General features: G+C 34.2%; 3 protein-coding genes across 3 annotated transcripts; 2 read left to right on the top strand and 1 right to left on the bottom strand.

Moving 5' to 3' along the window:
- The first annotated feature begins 1,945 nt into the window (after window positions 1-1,945).
- Window positions 1,946-4,646, top strand: LOC111884008 (U-box domain-containing protein 62). The gene is made up of 8 exons (XM_023880338.3): window positions 1,946-2,603; window positions 2,770-3,034; window positions 3,143-3,224; window positions 3,407-3,464; window positions 3,650-3,735; window positions 3,808-3,912; window positions 4,031-4,101; window positions 4,226-4,646. The coding sequence occupies exons 1-8, from the start codon at window positions 2,093-2,095 to the stop codon at window positions 4,359-4,361; spliced, it is 1,314 nt and encodes a 437-aa protein (XP_023736106.1). The 5' UTR covers window positions 1,946-2,092; the 3' UTR covers window positions 4,362-4,646.
- Window positions 4,647-7,764: 3,118 nt separating this feature from the next.
- On the bottom strand, window positions 7,765-9,009 carry LOC111883995 (uncharacterized). The gene has a single exon (XM_023880319.2). The coding sequence runs from the start codon at window positions 9,007-9,009 to the stop codon at window positions 7,765-7,767; it is 1,245 nt and encodes a 414-aa protein (XP_023736087.2).
- A 3,818-nt stretch (window positions 9,010-12,827) lies between these two features.
- On the top strand, window positions 12,828-15,300 carry LOC111884009 (bZIP transcription factor 18). Its single transcript, XM_023880339.3, has 4 exons — window positions 12,828-13,414; window positions 14,308-14,440; window positions 14,587-14,671; window positions 14,803-15,300. The coding sequence occupies exons 1-4, from the start codon at window positions 12,948-12,950 to the stop codon at window positions 15,144-15,146; spliced, it is 1,029 nt and encodes a 342-aa protein (XP_023736107.1). The 5' UTR covers window positions 12,828-12,947; the 3' UTR covers window positions 15,147-15,300.
- Window positions 15,301-21,572: the final 6,272 nt, after the last annotated feature.

Here is a 21,572-nt window from a genome sequence, read left to right as displayed (position 1 = left end):
TTTCGTTGTGGATGTGGTCCCTCAATAAAATGAAATGACTTTAATACCCGTGAGGTTTTTATTTTCTATTTTTCTTTCATTTTTTTTAAATATTTTATAATTATTAAATATTGAAAAGACCTCTCTCTCTCTCTCACAAGAACTTCCACACCCACATTGAAGAAGAGACACACTCATCTCCTCCATATCCGACTACCACCGTTGTTCACTATCACCAGTGCCACCACTGACTTCCAACAACCCTATATATGGAGATGTTTGTGAATTATTCATCCAAGACACCCACAAAAATTTTTGTGTATTTGCTAAAGATAAGAACTCGTAGATCTTTTTTCCTTTCTTTTTGAGAATACGATCGAAAAAGGAGGGCTACTGTACCAACTTATTTATTAACCCCTCACCCATATATTGGAACCTTATAGTCATTGTTTCTTACACGCTCACCTACAAATCACTTATCTTGGATGTTCTAAAAGCTTCAATAATTGCAAGCTACTGCCTACAAATCCAATCAAAATGACATCGAGCTCACAAAACATGGGTATTCACATATATATTGCTTATATGAACTAATTTCATATCTTCATCTAGAGATGTTTTCTTATCTACTGAATTGGGAGATAAAAAGGAGGATGTTTTTAACATGTGTTCTATAGAAGGGGGGGGGGGGAAGTGATGCACTCCAGGTATTCGATAAATGTATGAGAGAAGAGAAACTTTTGATATTGCAACAAACAAAGCCACCATCAACCTGCTTCTACTAGTCATCTTCTACAAACACACGCCATCAAGTTGCTTCTATTGAATGTATTTTGTCCCCACCGTTCTGCCTTCATCTTCGTTATTCTTAAAGACCAGTTGTTGATTTCACTGATTCTTACCATCTTCATTATTCCTAAATTATCAATTAAATTAGTAAACGAAAGCAATCAAAATCACAAACCCCAACATTAATACAAAAGCCATGTCTTTAAATAAAATCTTTCCCTTTAAACATGACATCCAACAATATACGAGCCACCGAGAAATTGTTGGTGAATCCAGTTTGCGATTCAGAATTTCCGAAAGATTTTCCATATTCTTGTCGAGGTTTTCATTTCAAATTTAAATTTAATCTTAATCCAACAGACCTATCTTCGTTCCACTACTTGAACCCTTACCCATCGTTAACCCAATTCTAAAGCTTACCAAATCACTTTCCTAATTAGATGTTGTCAAAACTAGATTTATCAGGTATTTTTAAGGAAAAAAATCATACGAAAAGATAGGAGATTTACGACAATGGCGGAGATTTAGAAGTGACTGGTTGTGTTCGCGAAAGTGTTAGAGGTGGGGGTTGACTTATTGTTGGTGGAGATGAAGGTGGCTGGTGGCGGAGATGTGTTTAGTGAGGTTAAATGGGAGGAATGAGATGTGGGGTTTGAAGACGTAATGTCATTTCACTGTTACACACACAAATAGAAAGATATGTGAGCGTAAATTAATTATTTATTTTTTCTTTAAATTAAATAGAAAAACGTAAAAAATATATCAAAATGACATTTTAGTCTTTTCAATTTTCCAAGGAACCAAAATCACAAAAAATATGATCAAAAGGACCATAAAACCAAAAAGTTAAGGTTTGGACTAAACTTCAGAAAAAATGCATACAATAGGGACCATTTTCGCAGTTTTGTCATATATATATATATATATATATATATATATATATATATATATATATATATATATATATATATATATATATGTAAAAAAAAATTTAGGGTAAAAAAAATATTTAGGGTAAAAACATAAAATACTCATAAATTTAAGGGTTTTCTTTTATGAAATTAATATACTGAATCTATTTAAAAAAAGTATATAAAGATAAAAATGGACTGAAAACTCTACGATTTTTACGAGAATAACAATTTTTTTTTTTTTTAAAATGAAATTAGTCTCCGACCAAAAACAAACTCTAGAAACGGAGTGTCCCACCCCGGTCACCACCCCCTACCAAAGGTAAAACCCAAAAACTCAATCGCGTTCTAATCCCCGTCACAATTAACAAAATTAGGGTTAGGGTTTTACAGCTTTGTCTTTGTTCTTCAACATGGCTTCCGAAGAGATTGCTTTAGTTCTGTCACACCGTCCCGACAACCACAACCCTCAGCTCCTCTTCCAAGACGAGTCCAGTTTAGCCTTTCGCTGTAACCCAACGCAGCAGCACCTACACCACCATCCTGCCGGACATACGACTAACAACAACACTAACAAGACTACCCGTGAGCTTACCGGATTCATCGAACACCAAAATCGACACTATCAACCGCAAGCCACAACCGAGTTCCGCCGGAGCATGTGCGACGCTGTCCCGGCCTACCACCGTGGCATACAGGACTGGAATGGCAAAAATGGACGGGCTTCCAGTTCTCCTAGCCGAGATGGATCGGACAGTGATGATGACGAAGAAGAGGACGATGACGACATGGATGATGGGGGTGGAGATGGTCACGTGGTTGGAATTGTAAACAACATTATGGATGCTAACAAAAGTAATCTTAGCGGGCACATCAGCGACGAGAAAAATGGAAATGGGAAAAGGAATCATCTTTCCTCCATTGGTAAGTCTTGAAGCAATTATCGCCGCACTCCATTTTCTGTTTTTGTTCATTCTATCGAGAAGACATATAACATCAAGGGGCGTTTAGACTGTGGATGTTCCATTAAACCTCTTGTATGATTGAGTGTTGTTAACAATGGAAGGAATTGTTATGGTGTTGCTGTCAGGAACTGATATGAATGATGGAAGAGCAAGTTCTAATGAGAATCATCAGCAAGGACAGTTATGCCAGTACCAAAATGCTATTACTATTGCAGACCCAACCGGTGAATTGTACTACTCTCAGTATCTTCAAGGGATGGAAGGTTCAGGAGGAGCAGGGATCAAAGATATACTGGTTGAAAATGGGTGTGGCTTTAGTGGAAGAAAAGATGTTCCCAATTCAGGTGGATCAGGGGAGTCACTAAGGGCTATACTCTCAGATCCTTTGACGTGAGTTCATGCAAATTCTTTCAATTATCACTATGATTTATTAAAACAAAGTCATGTTTTATTAGTATTTTGTTATGGTTTACATTTTCATTGTTTATGTTCATACAGTGGAACACTCATGGATGATGCTATGATATTGCCTTGTGGGCATTCTTTTGGTAGTGGTGGCATGCAACATGTTATGAGGATGGTAAGTAATTTCAAGTCTTGTTATTGTAAAATATCATTTATAAGCCCTTCACCAATTAATTATTGTTGTTTTCTTAATTAGCTTTCTTTTTAAGACTTTAGCATTCGTATATGGCGTGTGCAATACTTGGAAAATATGTTATGATGTTATTTATAAAAAAATGTGGTGATTTTCTATTACAGAAAGCATGCTACACGTGTTCACACCCGGTCTCAGAAGGCTCAGTTGCTTCAAACCTAAGTAAGAAATTTTTTTGTGTTGTTTTGTAGAATTCGAATGCTTTCTTATCATGCAATAAATAGCAGCGCACTTCCATTGATTTGTTTATTAATCATAGGCTTATTTATGCAGTTTGAAAAATTTAGCAATTATAGTTAATGGTTTGCAAAGTGTTTTAGTTTAATTTGAGTTTATTAATTGTGTAGGTCTGCGATCTGCTGTACATGCGTATCGTAGGGAAGAAGAATTGCAAAGTCAGTGTGCATCCAAAAGAAGAAATAGATTTGACCAGGTGTGTTTTTTGTTTACTTAATTGTAAATAATATCTGAACATAATAATCAAATTCTTTTCATTTTTATTCAGGAGAATAGTAGTAATTATGGTGATTTAACAGTAGTGGACCACTCGAATTCGAGATGCAGAGGTGTTCAATTCCCTTTTACTGTGGCTGATCGTGTTATTATCAAGGTAAGTTTATAATCTAAAGCCAGCCCTCTTTGTTGTTTTTTTTTTTACACTCATCAAGTTCTTCTGTATGGATAAAGTGTTGTCTGAATATAAAATTTGTTAAAAATTATTTATGCAGGGTAACAAAAGGACGCCTCCACGTTTTGTTGGTCGTCAAGCTGTTGTAACCACCCAGTGCTTAAACGGATGGTCAGCCTCTTTTCATCATTTTATGGATTTAGTAATTTAACTTCTTTTTTTCCTGTAGTGATTAAACTACATTATAATAGATATAAATATATAAAATAATGATTACATTTTTTATTTTTTACAGGTATGTGGTGAAGACATTGGATAATGCGGAGAGTGTTAAGTTGCAATACCGGTCTCTAGCCAAACTTCAAGATATTACTACTAGTCACCCCTCAAATCTAGCTTCAACTAAAATTACAACACCCAATTGGCTCTAATGTAATGACCCCAATTAGGTTGGTACAGGGGAGGGGTATATCAGTAATTTCAAAATCTGGTCTGTGTAAATATAGTCGTCGTGTAGATTTGTTATTAGAGGTGGTGGAATTGTGTATGTCATGGGACATGGGGTTGGGAGAATAGTAGAAAATCTTGACTCCAAAAGTGACGCTGTGATAGATAATTGTTGGTTTAAGGCATTTTACTAGAGGTGGAAAAATAGTCGATCATCAAAAGATCTGTGAAGATGGCATTCAAATTAAAATAAGTTGATTGATATGTTATTTGAGCTCTAAAGATGGTAATTAAATTATGTTTATAGGAATACTCAATTAAAGTCCCGATATTTTGTTTTAATTTGGGAATAAGTCCCAAACTAAAATTTATTTATGAAAAACATGAGTTACCGGCAAAAGTGACAATTTGTTTATTTTTTTCCTGGTTTATTGTTGACCTAATTCCACAAACCACAAACGTCTTATTATTTTATCCTATTTTATGAATAACTCAAACACAAATTAAGTGATGATTTGATCATTTTCTTCCTATAACATATATTTTATTGGTTTCATTGTTGAAATAGATGCTTAGCCATTAAATAGGCTGATAAGATGGATGTGACAAAAATTAAGTGAGGATTTGATCATTTTCTTCTTATAACATATGTTTTATCGGTTTCATTGTTGAACTAGAACCTTAGTCATTAAATGGACTGATGAGATGGATGTGACAACAATTAAGTGACGCTTTGATCATTTTCTCCCTATAACATATATTTTGTCGGTTTCATTGCCGAACTAGACGCGTAGTCATTAAATGGGCTGATGAAATGGATATGTATACAATGTTGCTTCGTCATTAAATGGGCTTATGGGATGGATGTGTATACAATGCTACATTTATCGTAAAACTTGATATCCTTCTGCATTGTATATTTTTTGGAATATAATAAGACTAGAATAATTACATAAACAAGCAACAACTTCGTTATTTTTCAAGTTTATAAGAAATTTTAAATTCCATATCTTGTCCCCCCCCCCCCCCCCCCCCCCCCCCCCCCCTCTCTCTCTCAAAACAAACATTTTTCTGATTTGCTGATATGGATGCTAGTCATTAAATGAATTCATGAGATGAATAATAAGTTTTACAGTAAATAATCTTATCAGTTCGTTAATGACTAGGTGTCTAGGTTATCAATGAAACCAGTAAAATGTGTGTTAGGCCATATGATATACCTAGCACGAGACCGGTCATGGTTGAGCTGGCCACGAACAACGGCCGTGCACACCGCCCCGTTGGTTCGTGGTAGCTCGTTTTCGTGGTCTTTCGTGCTCCACACAACGGACGTAAACGCCCAATAGAATCCGAGCCCACATTTGACCATTTTTTATAACTGTTCAACGGCTACTTTGGTTTTAAAAAAAAATTACCCACTTTATTTACCTATAAATACAACACCTTAACTTCTTAATTTTTACACCATTCTTTTCTTTCTTTATACACAAATTACACACTACATTTTTACAACCAAAAACCATGGATCCCAACCAAACTACCCCTCCAAACTACAGAAATCACAAACCCGATAACGCTTTTGTGGAACTTTTTCAAGCGATGAAAGAGTCGGTTCGAGCTCGACGTAGGCGTAGGGGGTAGTTTATTTTATTTATGGTTGGAATTTTTAGTTTTTTTTAATGTTTTTTTTTTAAATTTTTTTTATTTAACTAATGTAATTTTTATTTTTATTGTTAGTTTTATTTATTTTTTAATTTCAATTAAAGTAGTTTTTATTTAATGTAATTTGGTATTTTAATTTAATAGAAAAACTAGTATTAAAAAATGATTTTAATGTATTTTTGAATTAATTTTTAAATAAAAAAAATGAGGTGGAGTGGTGTGTTAGTGATAGGTATCCCATGCTAGTGATCGGAGAATGTGGTGTTGATGTGTCATCCACCAATTATGTGGTATGTGGTGGGTGTATACATACCACGGAGCAAATCGTGATCCAGCTGGCCACGAGAAAGTCTCGTGCACACCACCCCGACGTTCCGTGGTCGGGCGTGGTCGTGCTCATCCATGCTCTCGACGACGAAATCAAACGAAGAAGGTGATTGGTTGTTGGTTTATTTGGCCGTTGAACGACTATTTTGCCCGTTTGTTTATTTTTTTCCAAACTCAATTCACTACATAAATAAACCTTATATTTTCACTGAAACTTACACCTCATGCTAATCTCCACTTTTCAACGATATTTGGACCGACAAAGCACCTGATATGACGTTCACGGTGAACTGGCACGCATACAAATATGGCTACTACCTTGGTGATGGGATATACCCAGATTATTCTACATTGATGAAGGCATACTCGGTTCCTCGAAGTGAAAAGACAAATTTTTTTACAAAAAAGCAGGAATCGTCGAGAAAGGATATCGAGAGGGCATTTGAAGTCCTTAAGCAGACATGACATGTAGTGAAATATGCTACACGACTCTGGGATAAAGAAAGAATTAAACGAATGGTCCTAGCATATATTATAATGCATAATATGATTATTGAAGATGAAGGTCGAGCGATTTGCACGTATGATCCGAACGACGTTGTTGTTCCAATTGAGGAGTTCGTACCCGAAACGAATGCGTTTTTAGAGCGAGTTGTTGAAATTCATAACAGTGAAACGTGTTTTAATCGTCGAGAAGATGTTGCGGAACATTTGTACCAACATAGCATGAACGACGATTAGGTTTTTTATATGTATGTTTCTTTGTTTTTTTAATTAATGTAATTTTTTTTTCTAAATTAACTAAGTAATGTAGTTTGAAGTTGTAATTTTATTTTTATAATTAATGAAACACTAGTTTAAAAAAACGAATGCTTTTTAATTATAAAAAATGTAATTTTATTGTTTTTTTGAATTAAAAATAAATAAAATAATGATGTGGAGTGGTGTGTTAGTGGTAGGTATCACATGTTAGTGGTAGGGGAATGTGGTGCTGATGTGACACCCACCACATATGTGGTATGTGGTGGGTATAACGGATGATCTTAGACCATCCGTTATACCCACCACATACCACATATGTGGTGGGTGCCACATCAGCACCACATTCCATTACCACTAACACATCACTCCACATCATTATTTTTATTTTTTTTTAATTCAAAAATACAATAAAATAACTTTTTTTTTTAATTCAAAAATACAATAACATTACTTTTTTTTTAATCCAAAAATTAAAATAAAATTACAATTTTTAAAAGTAAAAAGCATTTATTTTTTTAAAACTATTTTTTCATTAATTATAAAAATAAAATAACAATTTTAAACTACATTACTTAGTTAATCTAGAAAACAAACATTACATTAATAAGAAAACGAACAAACATACATATAAAAATCCTAATCGTCGTTCATGCTATGTTGGTACAAATGTTCCGCGACATCTTCTCGAAGATTGAAACACTTTTCACTGTTATGGATTTCGACAACTCGCTCCAAAAAAGCATTCGTTCCGGGTACGAACTCCTCAATTGGAACGACAACGTCGTTCGGATCATACGTGCAAATCGCTCGACCTTCATTTTCAATAATCATATTATGCATTATAATACATGCTAGGACCATTTGCTTAATTCTTTCTTTATCCCAAAGTCGTGTAGCATATTTCACTACATGCCATGTTTGCTTAAGGACTCCAAATGCCCTCTCGATATCCTTTCTCGCTGATTCTTGTTTTTTTGTAAACAATTTTGCTTTTTCACTTCGAGGAACTGAGTATGCCTTCATCAATGTAGAATAATCCGGGTATATCCCATCACCAAGGTAGTAACCATATTTGTACGCGTGCCCGTTTACCGTGAACGTCATATCAGGTGCTTTGCCGGTCCAAATATCGTTGAAAAGTGGAGACTGACCAAGAACATTAAGGTCGGTGTTGGACCCCGCTACTCCAAAAAAGGCATGCCATATCCACAAATCTTGAGATGCAACAGCTTCTAGGATGATAGTTGGTTCACCTATATCTCTTCGAGTGAACTGGCCACGCCATGCAGTTGGACATTTTTCCCAAGCCACATGCGTACAATCTAGACTGCCAAGCATACCGGGAAATCCATGCCTCTCTTCATGAGCCGAATATAATCTCTCAATATCACGTTGAGTAGGTTTACGCAAATATTCTTCGTGAAAAACCTCATAAACACATGCAGAAAACCAATCTACACATTCAACCGCGGTCCTCTCGGATATTTTCAAGTATTCGTCAGATGCATCAAATGCTATACCGTATCCCAAATACCTAAGAGCAGCCGCACATTTTTGTATACTACTAAAACCCATTCTTCCTCTAGCGTCGGGTTTTTGTTTGAAAAAATCATAACGAGATTCTAAAGCATTACTAATACGTAAAAATATAGCCTTATTCAGACGAAAACGACGTTCGAACGAGTCGTCATTATAAAGACAATTATCGGCAAAGTAATCACGTACCAATAAGTCGTGTGCGGCTTGGCGATCATGATTGACGACCGTCCTTGTACGCGCTGCATTCGAACTTTCTTCGGCGTGAACGTGTTGCACAACATTGAAGAATGTCTCGACGAATTCTACGTCGTCATCCGAGTCAAAACTTTTTAAAAATTCCATATTTATCGAGGGATCCATAGGTGTAATTGAGTGTAGAATGTATATGTATGTGTATGTGTTTTGGTATTGAGTTTTGTAATTGAGTTTTTATAGTTGAGTTTGAAAAAAAAAAAAAAGGAACGGCCACAAAATAGCCGTTCAACGGCTCAAAATATTCGACCAATAGCAATCCTCGTTTCATTTCGTTGTCCCGAGCACATTTTGCAATGACCACGGTCGACCACGAACCACCGGGACGGTGTGCACGTCCGTGGTTCGTGGCCATATTTCATCAAGATTACGACTTTGGCAACCCATTAAATCATGGAAAACGTTTCCAACTTTTACCCAAAAAATAGGAGGTATTTCTGGGTCTTTTGAAACAGCTACCCATGCTAATGCTAAGTTCTCTTCTTCGTTTTCTGACCAATTCATCCTTTTAGGAGCCATTGGCTTTGAGTTTATGAAGCAAAAGAAGTGTGTGGTTGTGAGAAGAAGAAAAAAGAATCGTGTGAGTAAAATGAATGAATAAGTGTGGTATTTATAGAAGTGGTTCAATGTTGTTTGAATAGTAAAATTAAAAAAAAAGATTTTAACCCTAAAATATGACCGTTACTGTGCCACCCAATCACAATTTCCGTTTGCATTCGTTGTCCCGACCACGGCTCGTCCCGACCACGAACCACCACTAGCCACCGAGATGGTGTGCACGATCGTGGTTCGTGGCCAGCTAGACCACGAACCTGTCCGTTGCAACCATACCGGACGGCCTAACGGATGGTCTTACAGTTGATAGTATTTCAAACTTGATTTTAGTAGTATTTTTTTTAGTCCATAGGTTGGCGCTAAAACATTAATTCTGCTTGGATTGTGTTTGTGTGGTATGTAGTATGTACATTTTACATGAATTCGAAGCTAATTAAGTTAAGATGTCAATATAAAATTTAAAACTATAATAACAAAAATATATGACTAATCTTGATGAGTATATTTGCAAGAATAACTAAAAGCAATTATATATATATATATATATATATATATATATATATATATATATATATATATATATATATATATATATATATATATATATATATATATATATATATATATATAACACATGACAACAACCAAAACATATGAAAAATTCTACGACCATATTACTAAAGTGAGTTATGTTTATATGTTTTTTAAAAATGTCACATAATTTTGTAATAGAATATTAGTTAGGTGGTAAGTCGTAACACTTGTACATATTTGATCTGGATCCGATTCAAAACCGGATACAAGAGACATCGGTTTTTGATGAAACTGGATCAAATTGATTGTGATTCGATAAGATATAATCAAGTTACGTTTTAGATGTTGGAAATTGGATTGGCACATGATATTAAAGCCTTTATCGACCGATGAAAACCAATATAGGCTGGTTACACTGCTTCACACCTGTTTGATAAACCGATACCTCTAATAATAGTATAATACCGTTAACAATAATTATTTAATTATTGAAATCTTCAAAATTTAAAATATGGCTTTTGCCATTCTAACATATTTTTATTCTGTCACGCAATAAGAATTTAGAAAATCAATATCATTGTATACTATTCAACAAACAAATTATGTTTATTACACCTTATACCCCCACTCTATTTCGAAATTATATTATTTACACCTAAAACTGTCCATCAAATTCTATATGGATATGGCCTTCGTTATACCAGCCAACAACTATTCAACTGCGAGGATGCACTTTCCCAGAAGTTCTTCACCTTCATCAAACAAAAATGGCTGCAAATCAACCCCATCTCTCCACCATTAAAGCTGCTTGTTTTCAATAAATAACACGCGGACTTACAGTCATCTCTTCCTTTGATTTTACCTTGAATCAGTACTCCAAAAGCCCTAGTCCCGTCTTTTTCATTGAGTTCACGCTCTGATATATGATCTCTGTTCTCCGATAGCTCTTCCACTAGTATGATCCCGTCTGGCGAAGATGATTTCTCTGTAATCACATCCAGCCAGCTTTCAGCTTTCACCGCCATCTTCGTTTTCACCTCGCCGTTGGCGTAGATTTGAAGCAGCAACGGAGCTTGTGTTATGTTCTTCACAATTTCCGTAACGGAACCTTCAATCCACTCCTCGAATTTGTCCGGAACACTAGAGATCTCGGTAGCACGATTATCAAACTCGTTATCGTCGTTTACAAATCTGTTAGCCAGCATTAGGTCTGAGTCGATGGAAAAGGAAACCTGATTAGAAACACGACGATCGGAAACAACCGCCGCCACGGCCCAGATTCTCTGCACACTATTTTTAACGGCGACTTTGGGGATTGAGGGAGAATGAAGGCGTTTGAGTCCGGAAATCGGATCCCGTCGATCGTTAAGGAAAGCAGCAGTGGATTTGCTAAGTCCGTAACGAATACCCAAACATGCCATCGCTTACGGTGGTCGCCGGCGGTGGATCTCTTCCTTGTAGGAGGTGTGTTGTTTTGTACAGATGTTATTGGATATGGGGAGCTTAATTAGGGTGGAATTTATAGTAATTGGGTCGTGATCAGATGACTTGGAAAGACATAAATATTAAGAAGCGAATATAAGGAGTCTTCTTCCTAAACGGACGGCCGGATTTCATGCAATATTGATCATCATATTTTTGGGAAGTTGAAGTTGCAAAAAGTACACGATAATATTTGTTTGCATGTAATTATCATGCAGTCCAAATCTAAATATAGCGACAAAATCACAAATATGTTATGGATAAAAAATTAAATGGACAATAAATATTAGTCCATCCAATTCATATACAATTGTAAGATAAATGTCTATTTGTTAAACCTCACACGTCGTTCTTAACTTTTAAATTTTTACAAAAGTCCCCTTTCTTTTGTGTAATTTTACATTTAAAGTATTAAAATTGAAATTGCAAGGAAGGCTATATATTGAATTAACTTGAATTTGGTATAAATATTGTCGTATAAAAAATTAACGATCTTCTTAAATATTATTATAACTGTATAACATGTTTAAACATATTCTTTTCACAAGAACATATGTCCAACGGCAATCTTATTTTAATGGGAAAATAGATAGTTAGATACTATAGGATAATTTTCATAAATACATCTTTTATGGGTTTTGACATTTTTTAATAATAGTCGAAATAAACAAACATATAATATATTCAATGATATATCTTCTATTGAAATTTATACTGATTTTGTTTGTTACAACATTCACTGAAGCATACATTTTACCCGTGTATGTCATATATTAAGAATGAAAACAATTTCAACAATTGAAATTAATTAATTAACATTTGATTTTACCCGTCTGTATCATATATTAAGAATGATGTGTAGTATTAGCAATGATACTAATAAATTGTTTACATATATGAAAATTAGTTGAGAACAGTCGTTATATATTGACTAATTATTTTATTAATTACGTTTGATATTTGATAAATAGCATGGTTGACATTCTAACCCGATAATCAAGCCGTTTCAATTTATTTATTTTGTCATCTGGATTAAATTGGACAAGAAATTTGAATTCTAGTTTCATTAATCTCTTACATCTCTTAATTTTAGTTGAGTTACATTGACACAAGCCACTTGATATGGAGCAGGTAAGATGGATAGTGATAGGCCTATTGGCCGAGTATGATATGTAACAAAGGATTTTGGCCTTTCTAGCCCAAAAACGTTGTTTTTTTAATTATATGAGTTAAGAAACCAACTCTAACCGGCTTATTGCACCAAGCCAGTAAGCGGTAAGCCCATTAGCACAAGTCAACCAAACCAAATAAATGAGAAGCCGACCCGAATTATCTAATTACAAACGAGATCCAGACAACCCCCATCATCTTCTGCCTCAGACAAGCAAACAACTGAAAACACACAAACAAACAGGATTTTGTAGAGAGAAGGTGAAGACTCTACGCGACTGGTTGAAATGCAAGATCCGTCGAATCTAAATTCTAAGCCGCAAAATGCGGCGGCGTTTCCGTTTAGGCCGTCTCATCATCGACGGGCACACTCCGAGGTGAACTTCAGGCTACCGGACGATCTAGATCTGGCGTCAGACCCTTACGACGCACCGTCTGAAAGCTTCGAAGAGCTAGGATCTGAGGAAGATCTGTTTTGTACTTACATGGACATTGAGAAGCTCGGATCCAATTTGAACGATGGTGGTGCTCTGGATAACGGTCGGATCAACAATGCTGGTGGCGGTGGTGGGCCTTCAGAGGATCATAACGGTGGCGGTGATGATGGCGAAAGGACCGGTACTAGACCTCGACATCGTCATAGTAATTCAGTGGATAGTTCGAGTTTTTTGAGTGAAAGCATAGAAGCTAAGAAGGCAATGGCCCCTGATAAACTTGCTGAATTGTGGACTGTTGATCCCAAGCGAGCTAAGAGGTATGCTAAACTTATTGCTATCAGTAATTTGATTTACCGCTTTAAGATATGGATGGAGCGGTCAACGGTGAGATAAAACGTAGGAAGCTAATTCCATGCGGATCTTTGCAAATCTAATGCTTTAGTTAATTCCAATTGAACAACTGATGCGATCGTATATTATAGAAATATGAATGCATGACATAACTGTTAGATATTTGGATTTGGATTTCAATCCTTCAGGATAGATTAAAATTGGATTTTTTTTTTACTTGATTAATAGGTTATCATCCATATGAATAAGTCATTAGAAATAATCGCTAAATAAGTAACATATTATTAATAATAAAAAAGGCTTGTAATATTTTTTACCAAATGTAAGCAGAAACTTGTGGTGATTGCCAAAGTTTTGATTCCCAAGTTTGCACGTTTGTAAACTTTTACAAGTCTGATGATCGGTTGAACAATGGCTTGAAGTTAGTCCTGATGTATCAGAAAAAAAGGTGTATTACAAATGAATAATTCAAATAAAGTAATTATCAACAACCTCCAAGTTCACCAGTCACCTCTATGTATATCACTGTTAGATTTTCTCTTCAAATGTTTAATGTTAGCCTTCCTTTCTTATAAACTCTCATATTCATCATTAGCAAATTTTGGTTTATTATTGGAAGCTATATGCAAAAAGATTTCATGCTAATTTCTGTATAAATCTAATTAGCATATGCCTCCTTGTGAAAACAAAAGATGCTAAGAGAGGGTGAGAGACCATTTTTGTGTTGCATTAGCAGCACTCCTTAGAGAAATTTTATATTAAGATAAAGAGCCTCATCATGATTTGCTAGTTGTTACATCCTTTAGAAGATTCAGATCATCTAATGGTTTGTAGCATACAAATACAAATACAATTACAGGATTTTGGCAAATCGACAATCTGCTGCTCGTTCGAAAGAGAGGAAGGCACGATATATGTCTGAACTTGAGAGAAAAGTTCAAACCCTGCAAACAGAAGCAACCACCCTTTCAGCACAATTGACTCTCTTTCAGGTGATTTTTTTTTTATATAAACACACACAGACACTGACCATGAATATTATCAAATTATATGCCTATCCACTAGCAGATAGATGCCACGTACATAACCTCATTCTGTAAACATGTTTATTTTGATATGTAAACTTTTGATTTTACAGAGGGATACAACTGGCCTGTCTTCTGAAAACACAGAGCTTAAAATGCGATTACAAGCTATGGAACAACAAGCTCATTTACGCGATGGTAAGCTTCCTAAACATAAATTGATTTGTTTATTACAGCATCCTACTTTTCAAATTACAATGTTATTTCCTGCATTCATGATGTGACTGTTTTTTTTTTTTTTTTTTTTTTTTTTTTAAACATAAACACAGCTCTGAACGAGGCACTGAAGCAAGAAGTAGAAAGACTGAGAATGGCAACAGGAGAAATAGCAAGCTGTTCAGATGGTTACAATCTAGGAATGCATCAAAATCAACACCATTCTCCCTACAACCACCAATCAAACTTCTTTACAAACCATCAACAACATCCGGAATACCACCACCAATCTCATCCTCTACTTGCTGCCACCCACCTACAGCAGCTGCAGGATCCACTGGGCCGCTTCCAGGGACTGGATATCAGCAGCAGAGGCAGAGTACCCAATCCTCACCTTGTCAAATCTGAAGGCCCTTCAATCTCTGTCAGCGAAAGCGAAAGCAGCAGTACATTTTGATTCTCAAATTGTTTTTTTTTTCTTTTCACATATTCACGTGTTTCTCCAATTTATTTAATTGTTCTGTTCATAGACTAACACCTTGTTAGTAACATTGTTACTACCCCAACCAACTTTTTCATTTTGTTAAAAAAAAAATTATTTATTTTTATTATTCGCTTATTTAGTTTCATAAATCTTCTACTCTCATTAATCTATTTATTTATTTTTACAATCGCATTATTGTCGTTCTCTTGCTTGTAAACGGATCACATCATAGTTTCTGAGTGTTTGTCATGTCATGTCATGTCTTATGTAACGGATATGTATATATATGTTTTGAGATGCCTAAAATGGGTATGTAAGTATGTAACATGCAGAGGACATGGTCCATGATTCTATGGGGAAGAAGATGAACTAAAAGAGACATTAATTAAATGCACATGGCACAGTAACATACATAACATGCACATCCAACATTGATGTGAAGAAGGTAAACCTTCATGAAAGGTCATGTGGGGACTTTTGGTTTGTGGTTGCTATACAAGACCAAGACCATGTTAATAACTACCTATTGCTTCTTTTTCAACACACAACATGCCGAAATTTGGACCAATTTAATGCAAATATCCAATTCAATTTTATTTTGTAATAAGGTATATAAATGAATTCAGCATTTGAGTATTTGACTTTCTCGATCGCATTTTTTCTTACAAACTAATTATTATCATTCTTCAACATATTTATTCAGGTTGGACAAACCGAAAACTTTTTTTTTGTTGTATTTGAAACTTAGGTATTATAGTTTGCGAAGTCGGTTTACATAAGTGAAAGAGTATTGGTGTTATAAACTATAAACTAATAAAAATCATGTATTTTTGTTTGAACTTTGAAATAATTAAGTGAAGATATTTGTTAAGACTGTCAAGATCGAGATCTTATATAATATATAAGATCGTTTTATGTATTGCAAAATAATGATCGTAAGATTGGATCGGGATCAAAGATCCTACCAAAATGAACTTACATTCAAATTTGCTCGTAAGATCTTGACGTGCAGTATATGTTATTACTTGATGTAGATTAAGACGTTGATATAGAGTCAACTTTAATCTTTTAAACATAAACCATAAATTTTGTTGCTGCAAACTGTAAAAATTAGGAATAAAACATCTCAATAACAAAAAGAAACAAGATCATTATGATCTACAATTAAAGGTTTAAGATCACATAGGAATATCATGAGTGTAACCTGCCTAAATCATGATGCTCTATAAGGCTTCTTGCGATGCTCGATTTCAAGTTCAGTAGACAAATATTTCAGGTTCGACTATATAATAAAACTAGAGAGGCATTGTGATCGAATCATGTTAATATCTTAAAGTTCTACTCGGGATCTTAAGATCCCACTATAGGTCGCTTCATATATATCCTACTGAGATCAGAATCGTTTTTGGTTTGTAAGATCTTAAAATCTAAGATCTTAAGATCATAATCATGATCTTAACAACTGTGATTTTTGTTTGACATAAAAAAATTATGTTTTATTTTTCGTACCAAAGCAAAGTTAAGAAAGGATAAATAAATATTTGAATTGGTATACATGTTGGTCATGAAAAAAAGGCTACAATCTATATGGTTTTAGAATGTTAAAACAGTTATAAATTGGTCAATTGGTGTCCACTTATAATAAACATTTCAAATAAGTTAAGAGTAAAACAACTAACTAAAATTATAAATAAAAGTAACTTTTTAAGTAAATAAATAGCTTTTATTGTATTTCATTTAAAAACTTAATAATATTTAACAATTATTAACATTATCAAACTGAAATAAATTAATTTAACAAACAAGTTAAATAAAGAAATTCCAAACCATATGTATCTTAAATCTTAATATGAGCTCGATCACTAGTTTGGTGATATTTTTATTATTATTAAAGAAGATCAAAGCCGATTCGAAAAATATTAACTTATTTTTAGCATATGTCATGTTTTACCGTAGTGAACACCGTTTCTTCCATGCAGTTTGGGATTTACGGTAAAAGCTTACGTGGTATGTTTTCAAAAAGCTAAAAAATGTTTGGTTTGTTTAAAAGCGTTTTTCAAAAACTTTTTGGGTACGCAAAATAAGAGAATTTCTAAAAGCTATAACATTTTAGTTTTTTTTTTATGGCTTTTTAGTTTTTCCTATCATTTTTTATCTTTAAAAAGCTAAGTGAAACACTTTTTAATTTATTACTTTTTAACATACTCACCACAAAAACTAATCCAAACACTTTTTAAAAATTTATTTTTCAAAAAGTCATAAACCAATAAACATTTTTACTAAAAACACTTTTGGAAAACACTCCCAAACATATCCTTAATGTATTTGGCATAATTTGTTATTCGGCAACAAGAAAAGACGTTTTTTTTTATAAAAGTTAATGTAACATATACAAACAAAATAACTTGATACCACACATGTATTATCATCAACTAACACTATATATTATCATGATATGTATACCAACTTTTTAAGGTCCATTTCAATTGTTCTGGTACACCATTGGGAAAAAAAAGAAAAAAAGAGAGAAAGATAATGGAAAACTGAGAAAACAGAGGGTGGTGTTCTCCCTTTCATCAAATGGGTGCAATATTCCAAAAGTAGACAAGAGCTTGTGAGTAGGGCTTTCAATTTTCATTGGACCCCAATACAACATGCACAATTTGAAGACACTTTATTATTATTATTATTATTATTATTATTATTATTATTATTATTATTATTATTATTATGATGATGATGATTATAATCTTAGTGGCTGCAGTTTATTATTTGATGGACCCTTACCACAATTAAAATGTTTACTTTCTTGTCATAAGAAATCTTTAAAGATTCTAAAAGCTTTTATTATCCGTTCATAAATGTACCTATAATAACTTATAAGATTAAGATATAAGGTTCAAATTTATACATTAAACAAACTAATACATGAGATTTTTGTTAACAAGCACACACAAGAGATTAAGGTTGTGTTTGGCGCGCCACAGCTAGCTGAAAAGCTAGCTTATTTTTCGAGCTTTTTTATGTTGTCGTGTTTGGTAAGCCAAAAAGTAGCTGATAAACTAGCTTATAAGCTAGCTTTTTGAAAAGCTACTTAGACTAGCTTTTTAGGAGCTTTTTTTTTTTTTTTTTTAATTTTCCAAATACACCCCTTAATTAATTATAGAAACACATATTCTTACATGTCCTTTTATGTAATTTTATATATTTCAGCTAGCTTTTCAGCTAGTTTTACCAAACGTTATTTTTTATCAGCTAGCTTTTCAGCCATCAACTAGCTTTTCAGCTAACAGCTAGCTTTTCAGCTAGTCCGCCAAACATAGCCTTAAGATTAATAAGCACACACAAAAGATTAAGATTGTGTTTGACGCGCCACAAATAACTGATAAACTATTTTATTTTTCGTTTTTTTTTTAAATTGTCATGATTTGTAAATAAAAAAAAATAGCTTAAAAAGTTAGTTTTTTTAAAAAAAAACTACTTTGACTAGTTTTAATAAGTTTTTTCGAAAAATTTCAAATATGTTCTTAATTAGTTATAAAAAACATATTTTTCTAAATGTCTTGTCATTTTATATCTTCCAACTAACATATCAACTAGTTTTTACCAAACATTATTTTTATTAGTTATTTTTTTAGCTAACAATTAGTTTTTCAACTATCAGCTACCTATTACACCAAGCATAACCTAAGAGTAAAAGAATTGAAAGACATACTTATATTTATGTAAAGTGTTCATAAAATTGAACTCTTAACTTTAAAAATTAGATAGACAAAAATTTACAAATACAATTTGACAAAATAATGACATAATTTTTTGGAAAAATACCGGCTATCATATTTTTTTTTTGGGGGGGGGGGATGTATTTCAAAATTTAGTCACAAAAGCAGGTCTTTCCGGCTATAGACATGCATTCCGTAGAGAACCCTCTACGTGCTCCGCGGAACGACAAAATCTCCGCGGAGTGGGGGTATTTTCGTAAGTGCCCCCTCCCCTCTTTGAAAAAAACGAGTCTCCTCTTTGGTCCCCAACTAGACCCCCCCCCCCCCCCCCCCGGATTCCTCTTCCACTTCCATTTTTCGTTCGTGTCTCCGCATCGATAGAGTTTATCGATTTTCCAGAGAGAACGAGTTCAAACCCGACAACAATGAGTTCAACGGCGTCATTTTCCGGCGACAACGACTTGAACCCGCAATCCGGCACCAACGGAGCGCAATTTCCCCAATATTTTCGCAGATGGATACGACTCCCGGGTATTTTTCACATTTCCCTCTTTGGATTAATGTCGTATTGTATATATGTAAGATTCAAATGTTACGAAAATGCAATTGATAACCTTCAATATGTACATATTTAGATTTAGGATTAACTGGTTTTGAAGTAGCGAAGATCCATTCCGCAGAGGGACCTCTGCAGATTGACGTATTCTCTCCACAGAATGAACAAAAAGGGCAAAATATCTCTCCGCGGAGGTATAGGTCACTCCGCAGAGGGTTCTCCGCAGAATGACCTTAAATGTCTTTTTCCCCTTTTTTCTGCCTTTTTTTATAAATTATTTATTAAATAAAAAGTACGTTGCTATTTATTTCATAAACCGAATTAGAAAATTAATTTTGAAACCTTGTTTTTTTTCAATTACTAACGTTTTATATTAAATTTAAATGTATATGTTTTGTAGCACGATGATCTCGATCAAAAAGCATATTTAACTTTAAAATGTGTGGTCATTATGATCATTAAAGACTATTTTCTGCACCTAACACAACAGTAACGAGTATTATTTGAAACTTCACCGTTTGAAAGATTATTAAGAATGCATGTCCTTAATGGTGACCCCTTACTTGTGCATTTGATGATGTTGCATGAAGTAAAGTCTCAACAAGTGTCTGAAATGAGGATGTTTCTTTTTGAGATACAGGGGATGTAGTTGGATTTTGGTGAAACTGAATATATTTTGATTAGTGGTTTAAGAGTTGGTCCTTATGTGGATTTACTCCATGACGAAAGAGGCCGGTCAAATTCAAATCTTCGTGCTCGATTATTCCCAGATATTATAGATGCACGTTTGCGGCTCAAAGATTTAGAAGACTACATTATGTTTTTGGCACTTTAGGACGACGATGTTGTAATTCTTATCTAACTTGTTTTTATGCTGAAAGGTCTCCACGGACGGGATGTTAAAACGGGCATTCATGCGGCAATATACAAGTTTGCTGATAATATAGATGATTGGAACATGTATTACATTTAAAAATTGTGTATAAATACAATAATAATTATAATAAATACATTGAAAATTGCAGGTTTGCATGGGGTACATATTTCTGGACCTAGACTTCAGGGTTGATGTGTGAAATGTTTAAGAAAATAGAAAAAATTAGAAGATTCAAATAGACCAATCATGAATCCAAGAAAGTACACAAGTATACCATTGCCGGTTTTATGCTTCAGTTTAAGGTTAGTTTTTAATGCATTTAAATAGTTATCATAATTTCGTTTTTTATACGATAATAGCATTGTACTTTCGTTTGTACTATATAATACCGTTGTACTTTCATTTTTATACTATAATAGCATCATACTTACCTTTTTTTTCCATAGATATGAATTTTGGAGACGTTCCCAGAGGCAACCCAATATTATATATGCATGCTGACAAAATTGCCACGAATGAGGTCGTGGAGAAGAAAAGCACCGTTATCTTGGGTTCAATGTCGTCGAATAATCAACGTGTATGAGGTATGCTTTTTATATTATAATTATATATAATTGCAAATTCCAATGTTTTTTCATGTTAAACTAACAATCTGATTTTTACAGCCTAACAACCATCCTATTGTTGTCGTGGCAAACGAGACAGAGCTCATGTTGCTGTTTTATATTCGTTATGTCAATTGGACTCTTAACCATGAAAAGTCTCCCTCACGAAAACATAGTCCACCTATTGTTGCCTCACCTCCTCGAAGAAAGAAGTACAAGTCGGAAACATATTCGATTGAAACTGCCACAAATGCTTCTACCTCGCAACAGCCTGAAGTAGAAAGAACTTATATGTCAAGCGACACATTAAAAAGGTTGGTAAAGAAGAAGAAGTCAAGTACAAAGGCATTGGTGAAACGTATAATAGGCGTTGTGGTTGACTTAACTTCTAAAGTAGACCGTGTATTACAGAAAAAAGATGAACCAGATACAAGGTTGGAGAGGAGGAGGACATGGTAAATGAAGAGGATGAAGAAACATATTACCATGGTACACAGTTGGGTTATGATGATACATCTATGCATGGTTTGGAAGGGAAGTTGGGCGTACACCTACGCATGTTGAGACGTCACCGGACGTGGGTGAACATCACAAAAAAACAGTGACTCCTACTGTTAGGCCGTAACGAAAGAGGGGTGT

This window comes from Lactuca sativa, chromosome 2 (genome assembly GCF_002870075.4).
Source record: "Lactuca sativa cultivar Salinas chromosome 2, Lsat_Salinas_v11, whole genome shotgun sequence".
Lineage (NCBI taxonomy): Eukaryota > Viridiplantae > Streptophyta > Magnoliopsida > Asterales > Asteraceae > Lactuca > Lactuca sativa.
This window is presented reverse-complemented; position numbering and strand designations above follow the sequence as displayed.